Source organism: Hyaena hyaena, unplaced genomic scaffold (genome assembly GCF_003009895.1).
Source record: "Hyaena hyaena isolate Hyena2069 unplaced genomic scaffold, ASM300989v1 scaffold_27, whole genome shotgun sequence".
Classification (NCBI taxonomy): Eukaryota; Metazoa; Chordata; class Mammalia; order Carnivora; family Hyaenidae; genus Hyaena; species Hyaena hyaena.
This window is the reverse complement of record NW_024080659.1, coordinates 2,201,108-2,227,207: the sequence shown is the minus strand read 5'-3', so window position 1 is coordinate 2,227,207 and position 26,100 is coordinate 2,201,108. Positions and strand designations below refer to the sequence as shown.

At 44.7% G+C, this 26,100-nt stretch overlaps 2 protein-coding genes across 2 annotated transcripts in view; both read right to left on the bottom strand.

Annotated features, from left to right (window-relative positions):
• LOC120228779 (heterogeneous nuclear ribonucleoprotein A1-like) lies at nt 1–1,161 on the bottom strand. The gene is given in 2 exon segments (XM_039227374.1): nt 1–811; nt 813–1,161. Coding segments are annotated over 2 exon segments (1,119 nt in total). The 5' UTR covers nt 1,121–1,161.
• A 12,478-nt stretch (nt 1,162–13,639) lies between these two features.
• Nucleotides 13,640–26,100, bottom strand: part of LOC120228765 (multidrug and toxin extrusion protein 2-like) — a 41,871-nt gene continuing 29,410 nt past the window's right edge. The window contains exons 12-17 of the mRNA XM_039227358.1: nt 25,796–25,871; nt 21,470–21,539; nt 20,464–20,596; nt 15,669–15,763; nt 14,610–14,664; nt 13,640–14,313 (exon numbers count right to left, since the gene is read on the bottom strand). Coding sequence (XP_039083289.1) covers nt 14,084–14,313; nt 14,610–14,664; nt 15,669–15,763; nt 20,464–20,596; nt 21,470–21,539; nt 25,796–25,871 — 659 coding nt within the window. The 3' untranslated portion in view covers nt 13,640–14,083. The remainder of the gene's footprint in view (nt 14,314–14,609; nt 14,665–15,668; nt 15,764–20,463; nt 20,597–21,469; nt 21,540–25,795; nt 25,872–26,100) is intronic.

Here is a 26,100-nt window from a genome sequence, read left to right as displayed (position 1 = left end):
TTAAAACCTTCTGCCACTGCCATAGCTACTGCTGCTGCTGGAACTGCCATAGCCACCTTGGTTTCGTGGTTTGGCAAAGTATTGGCCTCCACCACCATGGGGGCCAGAGCTTCTGCCTCCAAAATTTCCTCCTTTCATGGGTCCAAAATTTGAAGACTGATTGTTGTAATTGCCAAAATCATTATAGCTTCTGCCACGTCCAAAGTTGCCTCCACTACCACCGCCAAAGCCGCCTCCACCTCCTCCGTTGTTAAAGCTGTCATAGCTGCCGCTCCCACCATAGCCACTGCCCTGGTTTCCATTACCCTGTCCACCACTTCCATAGCCTCTGCTTCCTCCAGAGTAACCAGGGCCGCCTCCTCCATAACCACCATCGTTACCAAATCCGTTATAGCCATCCCCACTGCCACCATATCCACCACCACCTCGACTGCCACCAAAGCCACCACGCCCACTGAAGTTTCCTCCACGACCAAAGTTGTCATTCCCACCAAAACCACCTCCACGACCACCACCGAAGTTTCCAGAACCACTTCAACCTCTTTGGCTGGAGAAAGCACAAGCCATCTCTTGTTTAGACAGAGCCTTCCTTACTTCACAGTTGTGGCCGTTCACAGTACGGTATTTTTGAATAACAATCTTGTCTACACAGTCATGGTCATCAAATGTTACAAAAGCAAAGCCTCTCTTTTTGCCACTGCCTCGGCCAGTCATGATTTCGATCACTTCAATTTTCCCATACTGTTCAAAATAATCTCTTAGATGATGTTCTTCAGTGTCTTCTTTAATGCCACCGACCAAAATCTTTTTCAGTTAGGTGGGCACCAGGTCTTTGAGAATCTTCTCTCAAGACAGCCCTCTTTGGTTCTACAACTCTTCCATCCACCTTGTGCGGCCTTGCATTCATGGCTGCGTCCACCTCCTCCACAGTGGCACAGGTGACAAACCCAAAGCCTCTGAGGCACTTGGTGTTTGGACCTCTCATCCCCACACAGTCCGTAAGCGCTCCCCATTGCTCAAAATGGCTCCCCAGACTCTCATCGGTTGTTTCAAAGCTCAAACCTCCGATGAAAAGCTTCCGCAGCTGTTCAGGCTCTTTGGGAGACTCTGACTTAGACATGACGGCGGTGGGAGGGGAGACTTAATCGATGCTTACTCGGCGGCATCCACGGGCAGAAAGGCCCTACAGTCTATTTTTAAAATGGACAAAGGATCTATCTGCATCAGCATTCCCCAAAGAGAATATAAAAGTGGACAATAAGCCCATTAAGGCGCTCACGATCTTGGTCATTAGACTTACGCAAATGAAAACACAGGTGATGGTGCATGTACTAGGTAGCAATAATGAAAGATACAGATACTAACAAGTGTTGATGTAGGTGTGGAAAAATGGTGCAGCCAGTGTGGAAAACAATTTCAAAGTGCCTCAAACAGTTAAATATAGTTTCATTTGACCCAGCAATTGTATTCCTGGGTATATACCCAAGAGAATTGAAATGTATGCCCAAGCAGAAACTTCTACATGAATGTTCCCAGCATCACTATTCAAAATAGCCCAAAACCGTTCAAGGAAATCTCTGTCTCATCACTGGATGACCAGGTAATAGAATTGGGACTCAGTGGCTACACGCAATAAAGAATACTGTTTTTTTTTTTTAATGTTTTATTTATTTCTGAGAGAGAGAGAGAGAGAGAGCAGGAGAGGGTCAGAGAGAGAGGGAGACACAGACTCTGAAACAGGCTCCAGGCTCTGAGCTAGCTGTCAGCACAGAACCCGACGCGGGGCTCAAACCCACGAACTGTGAGATCATGACCTGAGCCGAAGTCGGACACTTAACCGACTGAGCCACCCAGGCACCCCTAACAAATACTGTTTTAACAAAAATAGTTCAAGAAAGTAACTAAGCACTTTAAAATCCTTATCGAGCAGCAGGAGTGGAGGGAATATGATTCCCAGAGTTGCCAGATTATAAGAGTAAAAACCCCAATCTTCAATACAAAATTACTAGGCATGCAAGAATCAAGAATGCAAGAATCAAGAATGGGCCTTACTTAAGGCCCATTCAAAGGAAGAAAAGATGAATAGACACTGTCTCTGCAGAAGCCCAGGTTATGTACATACCTGGGAAATAACTTAAGTTGGTGGTCTTAAATATGCTCAGAGTGCTAAAGACACCATTGACAAAGAACTAAAGGAAACCAAGAGCATGATGCCTCAACAAATAAAGAATACCAATAAAGAAATAGAGAGCACAGGAAGCAAACAGAAATCCTAGAGCTGAATAATATGATAACTGAAATGAAAATTTCACTAGAAAGGTTTAAGAGCAGATTGGAGCATCCAGAAGAAAGAATCAATGAACTTGAAGATAGGACTGTTGTGATAACAATAATCTGACAACAGCTGGGTGTTGTACAATTCGATTCAATCTAATTCTGACACCAACTACCTGGAGTCAGTATCAGATTCCACAAGCCAAAGGACAATGTCCTCAGTAGACTGCACTTTCTTCAGGCGCCAGCCACAGGGAAGGGGCTGGAGGGTCCCCAGGATACCTGTATTCCTGCCCAGCCAACTAAAATTTGGAGTTTTCCACAACTATGTGGAGTTTGCTTCCCTTCTATAAGTTACTAGAACTCACTGAAAATTTTTTGTACTTACAATTTTAATAAGGAATTACCTAATGAAGCAGGTACATAAGGCAAAGATGGGGGGGGGGTGCAGTTCTAAAGATGATGCAGAGTTTGCTGGCTCTCTCCTTTTGGAGTCTGGGCCCATTATCTTCCCAGCACATCAATAGGAAGCTCCCCTGAGTTTTATAATCTAGAGTTTTTATATGTGTTTCATTACATAGGCATGGTAGATTACATCGTTGGCAACATGTGTGAACTCAATTCTAGCCAAGGCTGAAATTTCCAACCCTCTAAATATGTGGTTGGCTTTTCTGGTGACCAGCTCCCATCTTGAAGCTAATCAAGGGCCCTGTCATGTGTTACCCTATGGTTCAGACACTATGGTCACTCAGGAAATTCCAGAGGTTTTTAAAGTTCTGTGCGAGGAACTGGGGACAAAGTCCAGATATCTTCTTTATTATATAAAAATAGGTCAATTGAGTTTATCCAGTATGAGTAGGACAAAGGAAAAAGATTGAAGTGGTGCTTAGGTGGCTCAATCAGTTAAGTGTCCAACTTCAGCTCAGGTCATGATCCATGGTTTGCAGGTTCAAGCCCTGCATTGGGACTGCACTGACAATTTGGAGCCTGGTGCCTGTTTCAGATTCTGTGTCTCCCTCTCTCTTTGCCCTTCCCCGTTACACAGAAGTTCTCAATAAAATACTAGCAAACCATATCCAGTAGCATGTGGGATGCGTATTACCATTACCAAATGAGGTTTATCCCAGAAGTGTAATACAAAAAAATCAAAACAATATACCACACTCTCAAAAATAAACAAATATTAAAAATTTTTTAAAAAGAGGGAGGCGCCTGGGTGGCTCAGTTGGTTAAATGTCCGACTTTGGCTCAAGTCATGATCTCATGGTTTGTGAGTTCAAGCCCTGCATTGGGCTCTGTGCTAACAGCTCAGAGCACGGATCCTGCTTCAGATTGTGTGTCTGCCTCTCTCTCTGCCCCTGCCACACTGATGCTCTAACAAACATTTAAAAAATTTTAAAAACTACACCACATTAATAGAACAAAGGTGGGGCGCCTGGGTGGCTTAGTCGGTTAAGCGTCCGACTTTCGCTTAGGTCATGATCTCGCGGTTCGTGGGTTCGAGCCCCGTGTCGGGCTCTGTGCTGACTGCCAGCTCAGAGCCTGGAGCCTGTTTCAGTCTGTGACTCCCTCTCTCTCTGACCCTGCCCTGCTCACGCTGTCTCTCTCCTAGAAATAAAAAAAAAAAAAAAAAATAGAACAAAGGGAAAAAACCATATGACCATCTCAATTAAAGCAGAAAATGCATTTGGCAAAACTCAATACCCTGTTGTGATTAAAAAAAAAAACACTCAACAAACCAGGAATAGAAGGGAGCTTCCTCAACCTGATCAAGGGCTTCAGTGAAAACCCTAAAGGTAACATCATACTCAGTGTTGAAAGACTAAAAGCTCTCACTTGAAGATCAGATAGAAGACAAGAATGCCTGCTTTTGCTACTTCTGTTTCACATTGTGCCAGAAGTTCTAGCCTTTACTAGGGCCTTCCAGGGACACAAAGAGACAAGAGATTTAAGGTGTTGTCAGGCTGGAAAGCCGGGAAAGAGTTGAAGTTTTGGTCTTAACTTTGAAGGTGGTGGAATGAGACCCGCTCACATTATGGAAAGTACTTTGTTTTCTCAAAGTCAGCTGAAACCAAGAGTCAGACACTTACCCCACTGAGCCCCCCAGGCGCCCAGGACTTCCCACTTTGATTTTCCTTCATATTAGTGCAATTTTGTCATTTTCTCCTTTTGGACATTTTTTTTTTACAGCTTTACTGAGGTCCCCTTGTCATAGAACAAACTGCACATATGTTAAGGGGACAATTTGGTAAGTTTTGACCTCTGTACACATTCACAAAACCCTCATCACAATCGTAATGAGCATTTGCACCAAATATTTCTTTGTCCTCCTTTACTATTTTTCCCTGACTTTTCTCACCCAAAAGCAACCAGTGAGCTAGCTGCTTTCTGTGTCTATCATTTAGTTTATCGTTCCTTGAATTTTATATAAAGGGAATTATACAATATATAGTCATTTTCAGCTGGCTCACTTAGCATTTACTCACGCTGTTGCATGCATCAATAGTTCTTTCCTTTTTTATTACTGAGTAGTATTCCTTTGTTTGGACATACCACAGTGTGTTTATCCATTTACTTGCTGATGCGCATCTGGATTAACAGTTTGAGGTTTACCAATAAAGCTCCTGTGAACATTCACACAGAGGCCATTTTGTGGACACATTCTTCCACCTCTCTGGGGTAAACACCTAGGAGTGGAATGCAGGTGGGTATGGGATGGGGTGAGGCCACAGACTACCGACAGGGTTGACGGATGGGTCTCCCATGCTATGGGAACAGAACGTCCTCTTTACTGTTCTACAAAACTGTAAAGAAGTTCAGGTTCCTCATCTGCATAAATACCTGACTGAGCTCTGGGGAGTGTGAATGTGCATTTTGCCCAGTCAACCCCATGATTACCCTCTTCCCTGTAGATACAATCTGTTCCTTCCCAGGGTTCACACCAATCTTCTGCTTCAAGCACAGATGAATGTAGTCATCAAAAAATTAAGCGAACCATACAAAATGTACACAATATAAGCTACTGGAGCAGAGAGAACAGAAGTTATCTTTGTATCATCTTTTACCTTTTTAAAAAAATGTTTATTTTTGAGAGAGAGACACACAGAACACGATCAGGGGAGGGGCATAGTTAGAGGGAGCCACAGATTCCAAAGCAGGGTCCAGGCTCCGAGCTGTCAGCACATTGCCCAACACTGGGCTTGAACCCATGAACTGTGAGATCATGACCTGAGCAGAAGTCAGAAGCTTAACCTACTGAGCCACCCAGGTGCCCCTAGTCTACATTTAATCTACTCTTTCCCACCACTGAATTTTTTTTTTTAATGTTTTATTTATTTCTAGAGGAGAGAGGAGACAGCGTGAGCAGGGGAGGGTCAGAGAGAGAGGGAGTCACAGACTGAAACAGGCTTCAGGCTCTGAGCTGGCAGTCAGCACAGAGCCCGACGCAGGGCTCGAACCCACGAACCGCGAGATCATGACCTAAGCGAAAGTCGGACGCTTAACCGACTAAGCCTCCCAGGCGCCCCTGGCCACTGAATTTCTAACCTTTCTTCTTCAGTTGTTTCCAGAACACAGCACATAATTGTTGTTTGAACCATATCAGAGACGTGAGATGAAGGAAAAGCTCCCACTCTTCTTTCACCTTTCTTGTAGCTCTTTGCCAACAGGAATCATTGTTTATCTGAGGTGGTCTGGATTCCAGGGCCCTGATAAAGCCATATTTATTAGCAGATTAAGAACTTCTGTAAATTAAGGGAGAAGAAAAAAAGACCCGCACGCTCATAGGAAAAACTGGGCGAAGGACATAAACAGTTTATAGGAAAAAAAAAAATCAAATGGCCCTTGAATGTATAAAATGATGCTCAATGTCACTCCTGGTAAGATGCAAACTAAAAGCACCCTGAGATGTGGCTTCTTCCTATCCAACTCAGCTAAAATCCAGACGTTTCTCAACATTCTCTGTTGACAAAGGCTATGGGGATATAGTGATCCTTATATATCTCTGGGGAGTGTACAAGGGTATTTTGGCTATATTATGAAAATAACCAATTCAATTTGACCCAGCAAGTCCGGTTATGAGATTTCTATCCCTGAAGACATACGTGCCCACATGTGAAATACCACATGGGAAATGAAATGTGACGCTGTTTATACATGAGAAACAGACATTTCTTATTAGACTTGCCTGCTCCCTGCTTCAAGGCTAGAGCCATAAATACTTCTAATGTGGCTCAAATCGCAAGCTGTGGAGAAAACCAGAAAAGTAGGTAACGCAGGGATACAGACAGTAGACTACTGGGGGGTGTTGCTCATTCCCTGACGCATGCACACGGCAAATACTTATTACGCACTTACTGTATGTCAGGCTGTTCTCGGCTTTAGAGTTGTGACAGTGACTAAGATCAGTATCTTGCCCTGAAGGGTAATTTTAATGAGACAAACAATAAGCACGTTAAGTACATATATAATGTTGACACCATTTGTAACAGCAAAGGACTAGAAATAACCTAAGGGTCTACCTCTAGGGTGCTGGTTAAATAAACTACACTGAATAGCCACACAGTGGAATATCATGTGACCCTAAAATTAAAAAAAAAAAAAAAGAGGAAAGCTTTCATTGTAGAAATGGAAGTACCTCTAGGATATATTGTTAAATGAAAACAAGCAAGATGATACACAGTGGGTGCTACCATTTGTGTAAGAAATGGTAGAAATAAAAATATATTCATATTTCCTTATTGCTGCTTGAAGAAAAAACTGGAAGGCCGCAGAGGACTATGGGCAAGTGTGGTTGGGGGTAAGGGTGTTGTCTGGTGATAAGACCAGAAGCCTGATTTAGCGATGTTCAACTTTCCATATAGGGTTGCTTTTTTTTTTTTTTAAACAAAATATAAATAAAACCTTATTTTTTTAAAGTCTTTAAATTCCAATTAGTTAACATACAGTGTAATATAGGGTGCAGCTGTCCAATATAGTGATTCAACACTTCGTACATCACCCGGTGCTCACCACAAGGGCCCTCCGTAAGCCCCATCACACATTTCACCCATCCTCGCGCCCACCTCCCCTCTGGTAACCATCAATTGTTCTCAAGAGTTAAGTTTCCAGTCTTTTTTACCCCGATCATCATTTGTTTCTGAAATTCCACGACTGAAATCATGTTATTTTTCTCTTTTTCTGGTTAGCATAATACACTCGAGCTCTATCCATGTTGTCACCAATGGCAAGAGTTCACTCTTTTGGATGGCTGAGTAATATTCCATCGTATCTTCTTTATCCATTCATCAGTTGATGATTGGGCTGTTTCTGTAATTCTGCTATCACTGATAATGCTGCTATAAACATCAGAGTGCATGTATCCCTTCAAGTTGGGATTTTTGTATCCTTTGGGTAAATAAATACCTAGTAGTGAAATAGCCCTACAACTGTATTTTTGCGTGTGGTGATGATTTATAGGAGCCAGTCTGCATGCAGGAGAAAAATACCTAACTCCGCTGTTTTCATTTAAATTTCATGACTTCAAACCTCAAATGGCCCTTAATGCCACCTGATAATCACACTGTATTTTCCAGTCCATTAACACTGCTACTCTTTTCCAGTTTCACACCTTCTCCTCTGACCTCCAACCCCCGTTCCTCATCTTACCCTCAGTTAGGACCTTGCCTCCTGCTTCTCTGAGAAACTGGCAGTTTCCAGAGCCTCACAACCACCGTACCTTGCCAAGCTGAAGATGAACGATTCCCATGTTCCTTTACCTCCTCTACTTTCCTGCATCAACCCACCTCGGGCTTTCTTGCTTTATTTAGTTTCCATAAACTGTTTTGTATTTTGGGTTTTCATGTTCTCTAGTCTTTTCTAAATGGAGGCATTCTTACATGTTCTTTTCTTCCTTTCTTTAGCTTAGCTTTACATTAGTCATGAATGAGTATTCCAAGCATTCCCCGTGTGTGCAGTATCTCACTGAATGCATAATATACCACAATTACCCATTCCATATGCAAGCATTTGGGTTACTTCTACTCGGGGCTATTACAAACAATGTTGCAATGAATTCTCTTGTGCACATTATCATGGCACTTATGAGGACCCTTCGGAGTTTATAATAATGGAAATAATGAATCATACGCTTCTTTATTATTATTTAAAAAAATTTTTTAGAAGTAGGCTTCATGCTCACCACAGACCCCAACGTAGGGCTTGAACTCATGACCCTGAGATCAAAACCTGAACGGAGATCACGAGTTGGATGCTTAACCAACTCAGCCACCCAAGCACCCCCAGGCTTTATTTATTTACCTTCAAACTGTTATTTATTTACTACAAACTTTTCCAAAATGGCTGCACAAGTTGACATTCTCGCCAGCCGTGTGTAAGAGTTCCTGTTATTTCAAATCCTGGACAACACTTGATATTCCTTTAATTTTTAATTTTGGTGACTCTGCTTCATTGTTCACTTCTCCTGACTGTAAAAGTAATGCAAATCCACTGTAATTTTTTCAGCAAACACAGAAAAGCATAGAGAAGTAAAAACTGTCAATAATACCACCACTTAGAAGCATCCACTATTAACATATCTTCTTTCAGACTTTCTTCTCTGTATGTGCTCGTGGTTCTTAAACTCCCGGAGGTGCTTTGGGGAGCGGCAGTGAATTCACAGGCACGTTTCAAGAGATTTTCCATTTTCAAGGGGAACGATGATGTTTGACATCTGTCAGACTCCGTGCAGACTACGAGCTGAAGGCACGTCACGATGCCAGCATTAGATTGCGTTGTTCATCCGAAGTGGGCTGGATCCCAGGGCCCAGATGAAGCCATATTCATCAGTGATAATAAATTTTTGACGAAGTCACATTCTGGCACAGCTGGGTGTTTCACAGCTGCAATGTTGTGTGAAAATTGATGTGAAATAGATAATAAGGGTGACACTATGTACCCTTTTGAGAAGTTGTGCAGTGCCTCATGGGCACAAATATCCCCTGAATAACTGTCGGTGGTTTCTTTAAATAATGCGAAAAAATGCTATTTTTTTCCAATTTATATGTATTATTTCCTTTAAACAGCTACTAAATTGTTAGGATAGAATTATGAAGTTGTTTAGACCTAACTAATTAGTAAGAGCTACTAGGTATTTCTCTTGGACTAGGGGCACCATGAAAAAAAAACACTAAGGGTACCATGAGCCAGAAAAACCCAAAGAAACGCTGGCAACCATGCTCTTCAAGAAAAAGATCTGGGATCGCACTGTGACACTCTGGCTTTCAAAGTGTCGTAGAGTCTTCATCAAGCTGTGAATGAAACCTTTGTCCGGAGTCAACAGAAGACAGAGGTGCCTGATAGAATCTTTTGTGTCTGCCTAAATTCATGTTTCTATTACAATGTTTCTTTTTTGTCTACGACGATTTCTGCCTTGAAAAGTTCACTACTTCATGGCCTTCTACTATATTCTCTTAGTGCGAGGAGGAGTAAAAATTTTTACAATTCTTTTTTTTTTAAATTTTTTTAAATGTTTTTTATTTATTTCTAGGAGAGAGAGAGAGAGACAGCGTGAGCAGGGGAGGGTCAGAGAGAGAGGCAGTCACAGGCTGAAACAGGCTCCAGGCTCTGAGCTGGCAGTCAGCACAGAGCCCGACGCGGGGCTCGAACCCACGAACTGCGAGATCATGACCTAAGCGAAACTCGGACTAAGCCACCCAGGTGCCCCTAAAATTTTTACAATTCTTTACTGTGTCTTTTTGAGAGAGTGCAAGCAGGGGAGGGGCAGAGAGAGAGGGAGACAGAATCTGAAGCAGGCTCTAGCCTCCGAGCTGTCAGCACAGAGCCCGATGTGGGGCTCGAACCCATGAACTGTGAGATTATGACCTGAGCTGAAGTCAGACGCTTAACCGACTGAGCCACCCAGGCAACCGGGGTCAATTTTTGTAAAGAAATATCTTTCTTGTCATCTTGTAAAAATGAGATCATTGTCTTTTTAACTTTTAAGCAATGCAGAACTGTACACAGAGAAAAATCTAGACTCTTCAACTCCGAAGTAACCACTTAGGGCTGACATTTGGTCAATATGATTCTAGACATCTCTCATACATACTTACATACATACGCACATACATACATTCATACAAAGAACAGAAAGTAAATGTTTATAAACAAATATATTATCTACAGTACTATTTTTTAAAACATTTTTTTAATGTTTATTCACTTTTGAGAGATGGAGAGAGACAGAGGGCAAAAGGGGGAGGGGCAGAGAGAGAGGGAGACACAGAATCCAAAGCAGGCTCCAGGCTCTGGGCTGTCAGCACAGAAGCTGATGCGCCGCTCAAACTCATGGACGGAGAGATTATGAACGGAGCCGAAGTCTGACGCTTAAGTGACTGAGACACCCATACCGTACCATTTTTTTTAAAGCAAATTTAATACCACTTAACCCTGGGAAGGAACACACAGTATCTACGGTGAATAGGGTATTCCTGCGGTCGACTGGGCAATGCACATTCACACTCCCCAGAGCTCAGTCAGGTATTTGTGCAGATGAGGAACCTGAAGTCTACAGTTGTGTAGAAATCCCAGACCATGGGAGACACATCCATCACCCCGATCAGCAGCCGGTGGCCTCAGGCCGTCCCATACCCCCCTGCATTCCGCCCCTCAGTGTTTACCCCAGAGAAATGGAAGAACGTGTTCCCCAAGTTTCCATTGGTTTTTGTCTCTCTGTTGTTTGGGGGCTTTCCTAGACACCTCCTAGGTAAGGTCTGAGACCTACGGTTCCATCGTAATCTCCTGGTATCATACAGGCGCTCTGCTGATGTGACGGTTAACGTGTGAGGGACAGAGAATTCTCTGGTTCGACGATATGGCCTCAGTCTTTTAAAGAGCCTATGTCGGGGCGCCTGGGTGGCTTAGTCGGTTAAGCGTGTGACTTTCGCTTAGGTCATGATCTTGCGGTTCGTGGGTTCGAGTCCCGCGTCGGGCTCTGTGCTGACTGCCAGCTCAGAGCCTGGAGCCTGTTTCAGTCTGTGACTCCCTCTCTCTCTGACCCTCCCCTGCTCACACTGTCTCTCTCTCTCTCTCCTAGAAATAAAAAATAAATTAAAAAAAAAGCCTATGTCTCTGGACTGTTCCCTTCCTACTTTTACTGACTGCTTCTCAGTTTCACCCCGTCTCCTAGGAGGGAGAGGGAGTGGAGTTGGGTATTTCAGTGCCCCCGTGTAGAAGGCTGGTGGTGCTGGAGTCTGGGATTTCCCTTCTGCCAGGTTAGGTTCTGTTAAAACCCAAGGTAGTTGGCCTCTGATCCAAGTTTCCCTTGAGGGTGGGCTTTGGTGAAACAGCACAGAATGCTCTGGGCGTATTTTTAAATGGTTCCACTTCCCTTACCTCCTGTAGAAGCAGGTCACAATTTTTCTCTGATCCACACCCTGGGAACTTGATGCGGCCCTGAAGATAAAGTTCCTAGAGTGTGGGGCCCACCCATGACAAGATCCCCTGGAGACTTTGAACTCTGAAACTTGTCCACAGTTAAGTCTCCAGCAATTTGTCAATTACAGCTGAAGTTTTTCGTGTTACTGCCTCCCGACGCATCTGGTCTAAGCGGTATCTTCCTGTCTTTTCATTTTGGGGGGGTGGGCAGCAGTTATTCTTGTGACCTCAACTCTTTGACGGATCTAACAAGAATGGTTGATATTCAGTCTGTTCAGGCATTCGCTCTGATATTGGGATAACCATGTCCACAGTTCCTGGTACAATAGCTTCTAAATTCCTTGGATTTTCCTAAGTAATGGGGGTGAGTTTGTTATTCATGATGAGCCTCTTTCAACCCTACCTGAGCTTATGCTACTAAAGTCACTTGTGGGGGCGGGGGGGGGGGGCAGATAGCTTCAGGAAAGACTAACAGTATGATTTGGGGGTTGGAACTTGCAGTCCCGCCCCCCAACCTCCAGCAAGGGGGGAGGGGCTCCAAACACCAAAGGCCTGTGATTGAATTGATCACACCTCTGTAACAGAACCTTCATAAAAACCTCTCAACAGATTTGGAGAACCTCTGGATTGGTGAACAAACACATCGGTGCTGTGAAGGGGGACATGCCCAGAGTGAGGGCATGACACCTCGGAGCACCATCACCCCTGCAACCTTCCTCAACGCACCTCTTCCATTTTTCCGTTCCTGAGTGGTACCCTTTATGACAAGCCAGTAGTCCTGTGTAAAAGCATTCTTCTGAGTCCTATGAGCGGTTCTAGCAAATGATCGAATCCAGGAAGTGGGTCATGAAAACCTCCAACTGACAGTGGGTCAGTCAGGAGTTGTCTTGTCGGCCTGGCCTTGCACTTGGGTTCTGAGGTCCAGGTCAGTCTTGTGGGCCTGAGCCCTTAACCAGGGAGACTGACACTGACCCTGGGTACTTGGTGTCAGAATTAAATGGAACCACCGGACCTCACAGTTGGTGCTGGGAAACGGGGAGACTGGTTGTTGGTGGAGAAAAACCCACACGTTTGGTGTCGGAGGTGACAAAGCAGCATTAAGTTCTCGTGTTCTTGGCTAAGGATGGGGGTGGTGACCAACAGCCTCCTTACATGTTACACGGGAAACAGTCTTCGATTTAGGTTTTGACTTCTGCTATAAGAGTTTAAGATTCCAAGAGTACTTAATTTTTTTTCTTATCATGTGGCGATGGATTCTTAGATATAACAAAAGCAGGAGCAATCGGAAAAAAAAAGATAAACTGGGCTTCATCAAAATGAAAAGCTTTTTCTGTGGAACAGAGGACACCATCAAGAAAGTGAAAACCCAGCATACGGGATGGGAGAAAATATTCACAGACCTTACATCTCACAAGACTCTAATGTCCAGGATAAATACATATAAACATTTACAACTCAGCGATACAAAGACAACTCAATTTAAAAATGGTAATAATTTTTTTTGGTGATTTTCTTTCTATTTGGGCTGCTCAAACCCCACATAGAGGCCCTAAAAATCTGCTTGGAGGGGAGGTAACTGCCAGCATCTGGGTTGTCAAGCAGCAGAAAAGAACAGAGATGGATTCTTTAATAGGAAAGTTGCCACACAAAAATGTGTTCAAAGTCCCAAAACTAAAGGTTACCATTTGGATAGATTTTATAGTATCATTAGCACACATTAAAAAAAAAAAAAAAATTCTGAGAGACATCGTAAGTGCGGGAGGGATAGAGAGAGGGGGAGACACAGAATCCAAAGCAGGCTCTATGCTCCAAGCTGTCAGCACAGAACCCAAAGTGGGTCTTGAACTCATGACGTGTGAGATCACGACTGGAGCCAAAGTCGTACGCTTAACTGACCGAACCACCCAGGCGCCCCCTCATTAGCACACGTTTTCGATTTTAAGGTATTTATTTTAGAAAAACTTACATGGCAATACCTGAGACAGCACTTGAACAGGCACTTAATACACACTGACAAGATCAAATACGTTAACAGAGAAATACAACCCAAACTGGATCAGCAATCAAGTTTAGAGGGCAATGAACTTTCCCGAAAGAAAGAAGATATTCAAGGTAAGAGCGGAAAATGCTTAGGGCAGGGAAAATCAAATCTACAGACTTAAAACCCATGATAGAGTTAACGTTTATGAGAAACTTAGACTTATAACTCCTTTCGTGATCTCCATCAGCACAGTGCAGATTCTCGGGATAACAGAAAACATTCCCGATATCCTTTCCACCCACAGTGAAGAGACAAACCACTGTGCGCACAACAGGGTAACCTCCCAGCCTCATACATCATGATAATTATCACGTCTAGTGTGTCGGCGGCTGATAATTCTTGTTTTGGCCCCGGTCACTGAAAGACTCTTATGAAAATTCCCACTAAAAGAGCAGCAACTGCAACAGCAAGAGCCATTCCACGATAGAAAATCAGCTGCCTCACGGTCAAAACACCCCCAACGGTGGCCACTGGGTACTGGCTGTATTCTTCTAGTCCCATTAGCTGGACGGTTGGGCTCTCTGATCGGACGGTATCGGGTAAAGTCGTTCCATCGGTTACTTCTTTTTCCAACACAGGCAGATCTAATTGCAGAGAAGAGTGGAATAGACGCTTAGGTGCGGGGTTGAATAGGGGGATATTACGGGAAGTTGCAAAGAATGCTTCGTACACAACGGCCATCAATTACTGGCTGCTCTGTGTGAAGTTCCATTAGGAACACTTCACAGGAGAGCCCAGACGGGAGCTGCCCACGTTAACAATGGCAGAGACTAGATTTATTATGCAAGAGAGCAGGCTCTCATAAGCTACGCATCGCTGGCCACACTAAATCTCAGGCTCACGAGGCAGATCAAGTGCACTAGACCGTGTCCCCTGTTACCTGATGGTGCAGGCGTGGTCTCCTCCATCCCTTTCACCCCGGCTCGAACCTGTGCCTGAGAACAAGGGGCACATAAGTGGACAGAGCGTTAAAGTCAGGGCAGTCTAGTACTCGTCTTAAAACTTCACGCAGGTCACTGCCGGGACCGCTGCTAAAGGCTTCCGACATCTAGCACCGTCCTTTCTGGGACTGAAATGCTGGTGACGACAGGATGTCACACTCGACAACCACTCTTCTCCCCAGTGCTCCGCTCGCCATAATGTGAAAAGCTACTTGCTGGTCTAGTCGCAAATTTAACACAGCTTTTGCCCCGTGCACGTTAGCGTTCTGAAGCCCTGATACGAGCAATAAAGTCTAAAGACAAATGGTTATCCTGTGAAGACAGTGTGCGGCCCGACCTGACGCCCTGTGCGCCGCACTCCCGCCATCATAAGTCACACTCTGATCCTGAAGACCCCTCACATCACAGGGAGGAAAGCCAAAGCCATGAGAAACCAGGACAAAAGGGAAGCAGTGACGCTTTGTGCACCTGAACTCGTCTTCCCGGCTCCTTGCCAGTTACCCCGGCCCTAAGCCGACCCCCCTCCTCCCCGTCTCCAGCCTGGACACCATGAACGGGGCTCCCAGTTCAACACGGCGTCGCCCACTGAGTCCAGACCCCGACCTCCCCCCGCAGGTACGGTTCTGCCCCCGGGACTCCCCACCGATCCCAGCTGCTCAGCATATGGACACGTGGCCCAAAAACGTTGGCCCAGAGAGGCTAAAAACAGGTAACAAATCAGTATCAATAGGGAAGGAACTACTAGTTTTCTAAGGACTGTTCTACCAAAACAGCAAAATATTTGTACGCGGGTCGCTGTGGTTGCGGAGCCTCGTTAGCGGGGGCCACGCTGGCTGCACGCTCACAGGACACTGTGCAGACACGGCACGTTCTCTGCCCCCGGCGCTCACGTCAGACCCTTTCCGTGGCTCAGAGGGAGTCGCGCTGCCAGGGCCGCTCTCAGCATCTGACCCTCGAAGATTCCGGCGCCCGGGCCCAGGCAAGAGCCGCGCGGTTACCTGCTCTGCAGCTCTGCTCCAGTCTGTCCTCCAGACCAGTGCCAGGTAGAAAAAGGCTTGAAGGAAGACACACACTATCAATCCAGACCAGAGACCTGGGGACGGAGGAGAGAGGCAGGGCTCAGGCCACCTTCCGCTATGTTCCCGTCATCACGAACGTTCTTCTGAAACTTCCGGATCTACAGCAGGAGCTTCACTTAAAATACCTCCCCTGAAAACTGACATCATTATGGACCAGGATGAGACTCAAGCCCCCCGTGGGGGGATCAGCGGCAGCCCGTGGACCCATCAACAGTAAACACAGCACAAGCCCGTTCGCCGCTTCGCACGCTGATGGGCCAGGGCGTACTGGCTCTGTGCCAGGCGGCGTTTGAGGTGCGGGGTCTCAGACAGACGCGCCCGGGTGACGAGATCAGCGCCCTCCTGGGGCTTCCGTGCTACCGGGGGGCCAGCAGCACAAGGAAGCCAACGTGACGGCGGGAAGGGGGACGAAGGCCACAGGCCACGAGAGACACGGGGCACAGCCCTGGAGCGATGACCTCCAGCCTAGGGCGGGGAGACGGGCAGGGGGCTCACTCTCAAAAAAAATACACATTCAAAAAGAAATTCGCTGTTACTGAAGGCTACAGAAAATACAGATGTGAATACATGTGCAGAACACGTGTACAACTTACCCCAAAAGCACATGATAGATTATTTTGCACAATTCTTTTTTTTTATTATTTTTTTAATGTTTTATTTATTTCTAGGAGAAGGAGGGAGAGAGAGAGAGAGAGAGAGAGATAGCGTGAGCAGGGGAGGGTCTGAGAGAGAGGGAGTCACAGACTCTCAAACAGGCTCCAGGCTCCGAGCTGGCGGTCAGCAAAGAGCCTGACACGGGGCTCTAACCCACAAACCGCGAGATCATAACCTAAGCGAAAGTGGGATGCTTATTTTGCAGAATTCTATACATTTAGAATCATGATAAAGTATATAATTTCCAAAAAAAACTGCTAAAGGAGGGAGACAACATGCACAACCATGGAAGCAAACTATCTTGGGTTCAAACCCTGTCTCATCACATATTACCTGCGGGACAAATTACTTAAGCTCTTCGAGTTTTAGCTTCTTCATGTTAAAAATGGAACCAGTGAGACATCACATGTTATGTGGTCATAATCTAAACTTAAATGACATTGTATCTACAAAAGATCAGCATATATCTGATAAAAGCTCTTGATGAATACTACCTCACAATGTGATTTTCAGTTTTTACATTTTTTTAAACTTGAAAATAAAAGTACTGTAGAAGAACATAGAAGAATGTTATTAAAATCCTATTGGAGACGTTCTTGCTATAATAATAGGGCAAGAAAAAGGAAATAAAAGGCATTAAAATGAAAAAGGCACGCAAGAATATACAATGGGGAAAAGAAAAGTCTTTTTTGAGGTGCACCTAGCTGGCTCAGTCAGTAGAGCATGTGACTCTTTATCTTGGGGTTGGAACTTCGAGCCCCACATTTGGTGTAGAGATTCCTTAAAAATAAAGTCTTAGAAAGAAAAGACGTTTTTAATAAGTGGTGTTGGGAAAACTGGACAGCTACATGAAAATGCATGAAACTAGACCACTTTCTTCTACCATACACTAAAATAAACTTAACATGGATTTAAGGCCTAAATGTGAGACCCCCTCAAACCATAAAACTTCCAATAGAAAACATAAGCAGTAATCTCTTAGACATATTTATCGGTATAAAAACAAAAACAAACTCTTGGGACTATACCAAAATAAAAAGCTTTATTAGTAGCAAAAGAACCCATCAAAAAACCAAAAAGGTAATCTACTGAATGGGAGAAAATATTTGTAAATGATATATCTGATAAGAAGATAAAACCTCCCATAATATTAAAAAAAAAAAAAAAAAGAAAGAAAGAGTTGGCAAGGCTATGGAGACAAGGGACCGTCACGCACTGCTGGTGAGAACACAAATTTGTGCAGCCACTCAGGGACACAGTCCGAAGCTTCTTCCAAAAAGTAAAAATAGAACTATCATATGATCCAACAATCCCACTCTTGGGTATTTACCCAAAGAAAATGAAAACACTAATTCAAAAAGATATATGCACCCCTGTGTTTGCTGCAGCATTATCTGTAACAGCCAAGATATAGAAGTAACCCAGTGTCCGTCAATAAATGGATAAAGAAGTTGTGATATATATACACACAATGGAATATTACTCAGCCATTAAAAAGAATGAAACCTCGCCATTTACAACAGCATAGACAGAGACAGCATAATGCTAAGCAAAATAAGTCTGATTATTACAAACACCAGATGATCTCACTCATATGCGGAACTTAAGATAGGAAACAAATGAGCAAAGGAAAAAAAAGCAAAAAATAAACTAAGAAATAGACTCTTAACTACAGAGAACAAGCTGATGGTTACCAAGGGGAGGTGAGTTAGAGAGATGGGGGAATAAGTGATGGAGATTAAGGAGCGTACTTATCATGATGAAAAAAATAAAATTTTAATTTAAAAATTAGAAAAGGAGTAAAATTACTTATGACACGATCCTATATATAGAAAATCTTTAAAAATCCACACATAGGGGCACCTGGGTGGTTCAGTCTGTTGTGTCTGACTTTGGCTCAGGTCATGATCTCATAGTTTGTGGGTTTGAGCCCTGCGTTGGGCTCTGTGCTGACAGCTGAGAGCCTGGAGCCTGCTTCAGATTCTGTATCTACCGTTCTCTCTCTGCCTCTCCCTGGTTTGTGCTTTATCTCCCAAAAATAAATTAATAACTTAAAATAATTTTTTTAATCCACACACAAAAAATACTACAGCTAATAAATTCAATAAACTTAATGCACTCAATACACAGAATCAGTTGTGTGGTTTTTTTTTTAATTTATTTCTAGGAGAGAGAGAGAGACAGTGTGAGCAGGGGAGGGTCAGAGAGAGAGAGGGAGTCACAAGCTGAAACAGGCTCCAGGCTCTGAGCTGGCAGTCAGCACACAGGCCAATGCGGGGCTCGAACCCATGAACCGCGAGATCATGACCTAAGCAAAAGTCGGACGCTTAACCAACTAAGCCACCTAGGCGCCCCAGTTGTGTTTTACAATACCATTGATGAACAATCTGAAAAGGAAATTAAGAAAATAATTCTAGGGGCGCCTGGGTGGCTCAGTGGATTAAGCATCTGACTTCGGCTCAGGTCATGATCTCATGGCTGTCGGTTCGAGCCCCACGTCGGGCTCTGTGGTGACAGCCAGCTCAGAGCCTGGAGCCTGTTTCAGATTCTGTGTCTCCTTCTCTCTCTGACCCTCCCCTGCTCACGCTGTCTCTCTCTCTCTCAGAAATAAATAAAACATTTAAAAAAAAAAAGGAAGAAAATAATTCTACGGGCGCCCAGATGGCTTAGTCAGCTGAGTGTCTGACTCTTAATTTCAGCTCACGTCATGATCCCAGGATCATGGGATCAAGTCCTATTCCAGGCTCTGCGCGGAGCATGGAGCCTGCTTAAGATTCTCTCCCCTCCTCCCCACCCTCCCTCCATCTCCTACTTGTTTTCATTCTAAAATAACAATAAAATAATTGTACTCACAATAGCATCCAAAAGAATAAAACATCTAGGAATAAATTTAACCAAGAAGGTGAAAAACATTTAAAACTACAAAACATTGCTATAAGAAATTAAAAACTAAATAAATGGAAACCCTATGTTCATGGACTAGAAGACTTAAGACTGCAATATTCTTTCCAAAGCAATCTGTAGATTCAATGCAATCCTGATAAAAATTCTAACAGTTTTTCTGCAAAAACAGAAAACGTAACCTTAAAATTCATATGGAATCCAAGGGTCCCCAAATAGCCAAAACAAAATTAAAAAAGGGGTTCCTGAGTGGCTCAATCAGTTAAGTGTTTGACTTTGACTCAGGTCATGATCTCGTGGTTTGTGGGTTCGAGCCCTGTGCCGGGCTCTGTGCTGACAGCTCAAAGCCTGGAGCCTGCTTCCAATTCTGTGTCTCCCTCTCTCTCCGCCCGTCGCTCAAGCTCTGTCTCTCTCAAAAATAAACAAACATGGAAAACAAAAAAGAACAAAGTTCAAAACTTACTACACCCCTACAGTAATCCCAAGCAGAGTGGTGATGGTATAAGCCAGAAAGGGAGAACAGTGAAGTAGAACAGAGAGCCCAGAAATAAACTCCTACATCTCTGGCCGACTAATTTTTGACAAGCATGCCAAGATCATTCAGTGGGGAAGGAATCGGTTTTCAGCAAATGGTGTTCACTTCACCTAGGTAATTCATCACATTTCAGGTCAGAGGCTAACGCATTACCAACTTAGGGCAAGCCACTTCCGGTAAGTCTGTCAGACTCAGACGTTCCCTCCAACCAATGACAGGTGCTCACAGGACCCCGTTCTTCTCGCCTGCAGTACTGACCCCAAAAGGAATTACTGTGTAATTAATCTTGGTCCCATCTTGAGAGAAACTGATTCCACAGAGGCTACTTATCAGTCAACTATTTTTTTTTAAAGCTTATTTATCCTTGAGAGAGAGAGAGTTAGAAACCATGAAGGGAAGTGGGAGAGAGAATGCCAGGCAGGCTCCACACCACCAACGTGGACCCCGATGTGGGCTCGAACTCCTAAACAGTGAGATCATGACCTGAGCCGAAATCAAGAGTGGGATGTTCAGCCGCCTGAGCCCCCCAGGCGTCCCTTCAGTCAGCTCATTTATCTCTCAAACAGTTTATCTTAATAGGATAAATGAGATTTGAGGTTGGTCACCAAGGAATCAAAAACATACCTATTATCCCCAGTTTAGAAGCAAACATCAGAGATACTCCAATGGGAAAGCCAAAAACGTAATAACCAATGGCATTCATGACAGCCCCAATCTTCTGTTTTCCTGTCCCTCGTAGGATTCCACCACAGGTGCCCTAAAGAGAGGAACAGTAAACCCAACGTTATAGCCCATCCTCACGTCAAGTTCGGGATACTATGTTAACACATCCCAGGTTCGGATATGAAGACAAGAACTGTACATGACATGAGAGATAGGAAACCCCATCAGGTAACACTACTTAAATCTTTGTTTGAAAAGATTTTTCAATAAAAAAAATTTAAGGTTCACTGATGGAAATCTCAAGCAGAAACTAGTCTAATATCATGGCTGAAAAATACGAATGCGATCAAGGGCTTCAAAGACGCCCAGCATCAGAGTGGTGACAATCATCTTGTTCTCTTCCACACTGTTCTGACCACAGCAGTATTTGATCGTGGATACCACACCTTCGGAGTGCTGGTAGTGAAACAGAAGAAATTCCTTGGTGGAAAAAGAAAATGAGAAAAAGAAAGATGACCTAGAAATGATGTCTTGAAGGCTAACTACTGAAATTGGGAAGAAGCCTCAAGGGATGATTCCAGGGTACAGCAGAAAGGTCTTCAAATTCCTATAAACCTACAGAAGATCAGCCTGGAGAAAGACTTTTTACGGGTCAGACTTAACTCCAAGAAGGTGTCCTGGCCGGCCCTGGACCATACAATAGACACAGACCTGATCATGTGGCTAGGATGTCACATAGGACATTCAGGCCCCAGGTAAAGAGGAGGTCAGAGAACTCTGGTCTCTTCCACCTTGAGATGCTATACGTTAGCGTTACCCATCCTTCCCACAAATGGCTAAGAATGCTTGGAGCAAGAACCCTCTCTTCTCCAGGATGAAATCACAGCTATTTAATTCAAAATCTAGAAATGCACAACAAATATGGCTATGCGTATTTGATGGGAGTAAAATCACCGCAGATACTCACTGCAAGGGCATCGAAGAGATGAAAGGGAGCAAAAACAGGCATCACGCGGCTCACAAGGTAAATAATCTCTCTGTTGGAGAAAGAGAAAGTCGTCAGTGAGCCCCGCATTACACTGAAGTGCAGTATGTTAATTACAACTGATCTGACAAAAGCTAACTAGCGGGTCAGTAATTCAGTGGAAACACAGCTTTTCTATCTGACAAAATGTGTATCCAATAAAACCTCACTAATTTAAATTTTAGTAGTTTATTAGGGCAAAAGGGGCATGGTCTAGGCTGTCGCTGTAGAGACCAACTGTTCAAGTTCTGTTTAGGGTATAAAACCGTGCAGGTTGGGGAAAAAAGGTCTCAGCCTGTGGCTGGTAATCTTCTTCTGCAAACGGGAGTCTTCCTCAAAGACGGAGGTGAAGGCCAGTGTTCATACAGGAAATACTGGCCTCATGGATCCTCTGAACTCTGAATATGGTGGAAGATCTGTCTGGGGAGGGACGACAGTGGGGACACTGGGACTCTGGAGAGATAAGGCAGAGCTGGAGGGCTCTAAAGATTTGCACGACGGGGTGCCTGGGTGGTTCAGTTGGTTGAGGGTCCAATTTTGGCTCAAGTCATGATCTCAGAGCTCCTGAGTTCGAGCCCTGCGTCAGGCTGACAGCTCGGAGCCTGGAGCCACCTTCTGATTCTGTCTCTCTCTCTGCCCCTCCTTTGCTCATGTTCTCTCTCTCAAAAGTAAATAAACATTAAAAAAAAAAAAGACCTGTGGTTTGAATACATGAAATGACCATCGTATTCTCCCCAAAGGAAGTTTTCTGCTTCCCTACCATTCACCGTGAAGGAGAAGGTTGCTGGTCAACAGGTACCACAGATACAGACAAAGCTCACAGTCTGCCCTGTCACCAGAGGGGTGTGACCTCTTTGGAACAGACCCACAGGACTGCGAAGTTACCTCAGGTGTACACTATCTCCACTAATCAAAATGAGAACGTAGTCTTTCACTGAAAGGCAGACATTAACCCAGTGTTCACTGGACACTGAAGAAAATCAACTGCGCGCACATGCACACACACACACACAGTATAGACCCAAGCGAGTGTGTAGAACAGCTGACACAAAAGCCAACACGAATTCAAGGAACAAGAAGTAAATGGGGAAAAAAATGGAACAAAAACGAACACTAAAATAAAACATTCTACTCAAAGACTGGATGATGAGATAGATAATGGCAAAATAGTACATTTCGATTCGAAAGATAAAGGTGAGGAGATAACCCAAAACACAGAGACAGAAAACGAGAGAAAAGAGACAAGTCAGATTAATCCAGAAGTTCTGCCATTCATATAAATTCCCCAGAGCTAAAGAAACACCCAGTGCTTTAGACCGAAAGTCTGCAAGTCCACACCAAAGAGAAGAAGAAATATTCACCGATGCCCACACACACGCAAGGACAGAAAGAACACTGAAAGATTTCCAGGAAAAAAAAAAACTCTCCTCCGATGGATAAACAGTCAGATTAGGGTGCGGAGTGTATATCCAGGTGACGTCATGGATGATGATGGGTGGAGGGCGCTCCAAGAATCGGTCCTTTTCCAAAAACAATTACTGAACTAGCCAGAAATGTCAAAACCAACCATTTCACGGCTCTGGACTCCAGCTGAGAGCCTGCAGCAGGTGTGCGTGGTGAAGAACGGGCCCAGGAAGTACCCACGAATTTTCCTGTTGCAGAGAGTAGCCACCGCTTCCCATCCCCTGGTCCCACGGCAGGCAGGTGCTGGGATGGGTGCCTGTGTCCCTGATGTGGCTGATGGGTGGCATGCTGGACAATAAGGATCTTGTCCTCCAAAAATCAGAGTTGGGTGCTTTGATGTCCTTGGCAGGTCACTACGGGACAGTCGCTGTCTCAGCGACCCTCCCCCCCCATGTGGGGGCTGTCCCATAACTGAGAGCGACAGAACTTTTTAAAAATGTTCTTTTCTTATTGGATCAAGACATGTAAGGAAATCTGTCACCACTGGTTCACCGAGGAGACAACAGAAGACACCACACATGATAAGGAACATCGTCTTTGCAAAAAAAAAAAAAAAAAAAAAGCGTTTTGGAAAACTCACTGAGCAAAGAACAGCGATGCTGGGGGAGGGAGGGGGAGAACCGAACCTCCAGAGCTACTTTACAATATTCAAAACGTCACTTCAACACAACATTTCAAAGCATACGAAGAAAGTATGGCCCATTACAGGAAAAAAAAAATTGTCAGAAACCGGCAAATATGGTCACGGTCCAATTTTTTTCCCAGGATTCTAGACATTAACCACAGGCTTGCAGCGACCAGGGGAGCACTTACTCAAGAGAAGTTGCTGAGTCTTGGTAATGACAGTGATATCAGCCTGCAGGGTTTCCACGGGCTGAGGACCACCACCCGGCTCCCAGCTCAGTGACCTTGAGAAACAGTCTATTTCCAAGACCGCGGGAGGAAGGAGGAGCTGGACTTTTGCAAAGAACAGTTACTAGTCTGCAGACAGACCACCTGTCTGGGTTCCTCAGAAGGCCCCACGTGAAGCGCTGTCTTTAGTTCTCTTGACTCAAACCCGGCCAATGCTCAAGTTGGTCTCTGAGAGATGTTTGCGGGCAAGTGCTTTCAGGTGCTGCCAGTGGGCAAGAGCTGTCATGAACGACAGACTAACCAACAAGCCTGGTGGGAAAGGCTGCGCAGTGACACATCAACAGGGCTTTGAAAGCGCCGACGTGTCCCTGGGAATCTAAAAGGCCACACGTATACACATGACCATATATGTGCTCAAGGAAGACCAGAGAGGGGCTAAGCTCACACCGCTGGCTGAACTTGAGGCTCTGCACAGGCAGGAATGAGGGCCAAGCTGTAAGCTGCCCAGCTGAGGGCCAAAACACGCCCTGAACACACAGAGCCCCTCAGCCAAGGGTGGGAGTGTGTGGGACGCACATATTTAAAGGAGTCTCGGTCCAGTAATACGCGGACCGCCAAGGTAAAGACAGAGAGAGACTTTAGTGGCCACGCCTGACAAAAAATACACACGTTACCAAATTAGTTCACACAAGTCACTAAGCAAACATCAGGTGGCCATAAGAAAAAATCTTGGGGGCGGGAGAGGGTTCTGATTTCCAGAACTGCCACATTATAATGTACACAAAGTACATTTGTGTACTTCTGGTTTTCAACCAAAAATATGAGTCATGTAAAGAAACAAGAAAGTATGGCACTTGTACGGGGGAGAAAAACAATTAATAGAACTGATCTCTGAAGATGCCCAGACTCTGGACTCACTAAGAAAAACCCTTAAGTCGGCTATTTAAAAAAAAAATTTTTTTAATGTTTATTTTTAAGAGAGACAGACACACAGAGTGTGAGCAGGGGATGGGCAAAGAGAGGGAGACACAGCATCTGAAGCAGGCTCCAGGCTCTGAGCTGTCAGTACAGAGCCCAATGCGGGGCTTGAACTCCCGAACTGTGAGATCACGACCTGAGCTGAAATCAAGAGTCGGACACTCAAACAACCGGCCTGGGCGCCCCTCAACTGAATTTTGTTATGGAAGTATTCTGAGGCAACCAGTGCAAATTACTGAAGCTTTTTTTTTTTTTTTAAATTTTTAAAAAATGTTTTATTTCTGAGAGAGAGGGAGAGAGAGAGAGAGACAGCAACAGCGTGAACAGTGGAGGGTCAGAGAGAGAGGGAGACACAGAATCTGAAGCAGCCTCCAGGCTCTGAGCTGACAGTCAACACAGAGCCCAACGCAGGGCTCAAACCCACAAACCGTGAGATCATGACCTGAGCCAAAGTCAGACACTTAACCAACTGAGCCACCCAGGCGCCCCTGAAGCTTTTTCATAAAGAGGATCTGATTTATTCACAAGACACTTCGTGATAGCTAAATAATTACGCAAACAGTTACATAAAATACAATAAAATTCAACCTAAGACTGAGTTGGGGTTTATAAGAATTCTACTCTTTTGACCTGGCATCATGCGTCAGCGTGCTCCGGACTGGGAGGTGCCTTTGTGGTGACGGGGACATTCCATGTGCTTTTTCTGTGTTTCTCCGAGCAGAACCGGCATTGAGCACAAGAGAAACGGCACGCGGGTTTGATAAATAAAGAAATGGCTCCTGGAGGAATGAGGGTGGCCCCCTGGGCTTCCCTCATCCAATTTCACCCAACTGCAGTACCGTGGTCCTCACTCCTGGCGGCCACCTTACGGAGTTCCCGTGAACTACAATACCGCTCGCCTCTCAGAACCAGGGAAGTGCAGTGAAAAAAGAAAGCATAAAATGGAAAACATCTTTCTGGAGGATGGGTACATACCGGTCACTGGTAAATACGTAGGCGATCACATCCTTCAACGCTGAAAGCCAAACGCCCAGCACGATAGCACAGACACCTGGAAAATAGATGCAGCAGCAGGAAGTGGCAGTTGTCCCAAGTGTAATAAAAATCGTGGCACTGAGGGGCGCCTGGGTGGCTTAGTCGGTTAAGCGTCCGACTTTCGCTTAGGTCATGATCTCGCGGTTCGTGGGTTCGAGCCCCGCGTCGGGATCTGTGCTGACTGCCAGCTCAGAGCCTGGAGCCTGTTTCAGTCTGTGACTCCCTCTCTCTCTGACCCTTCCCTG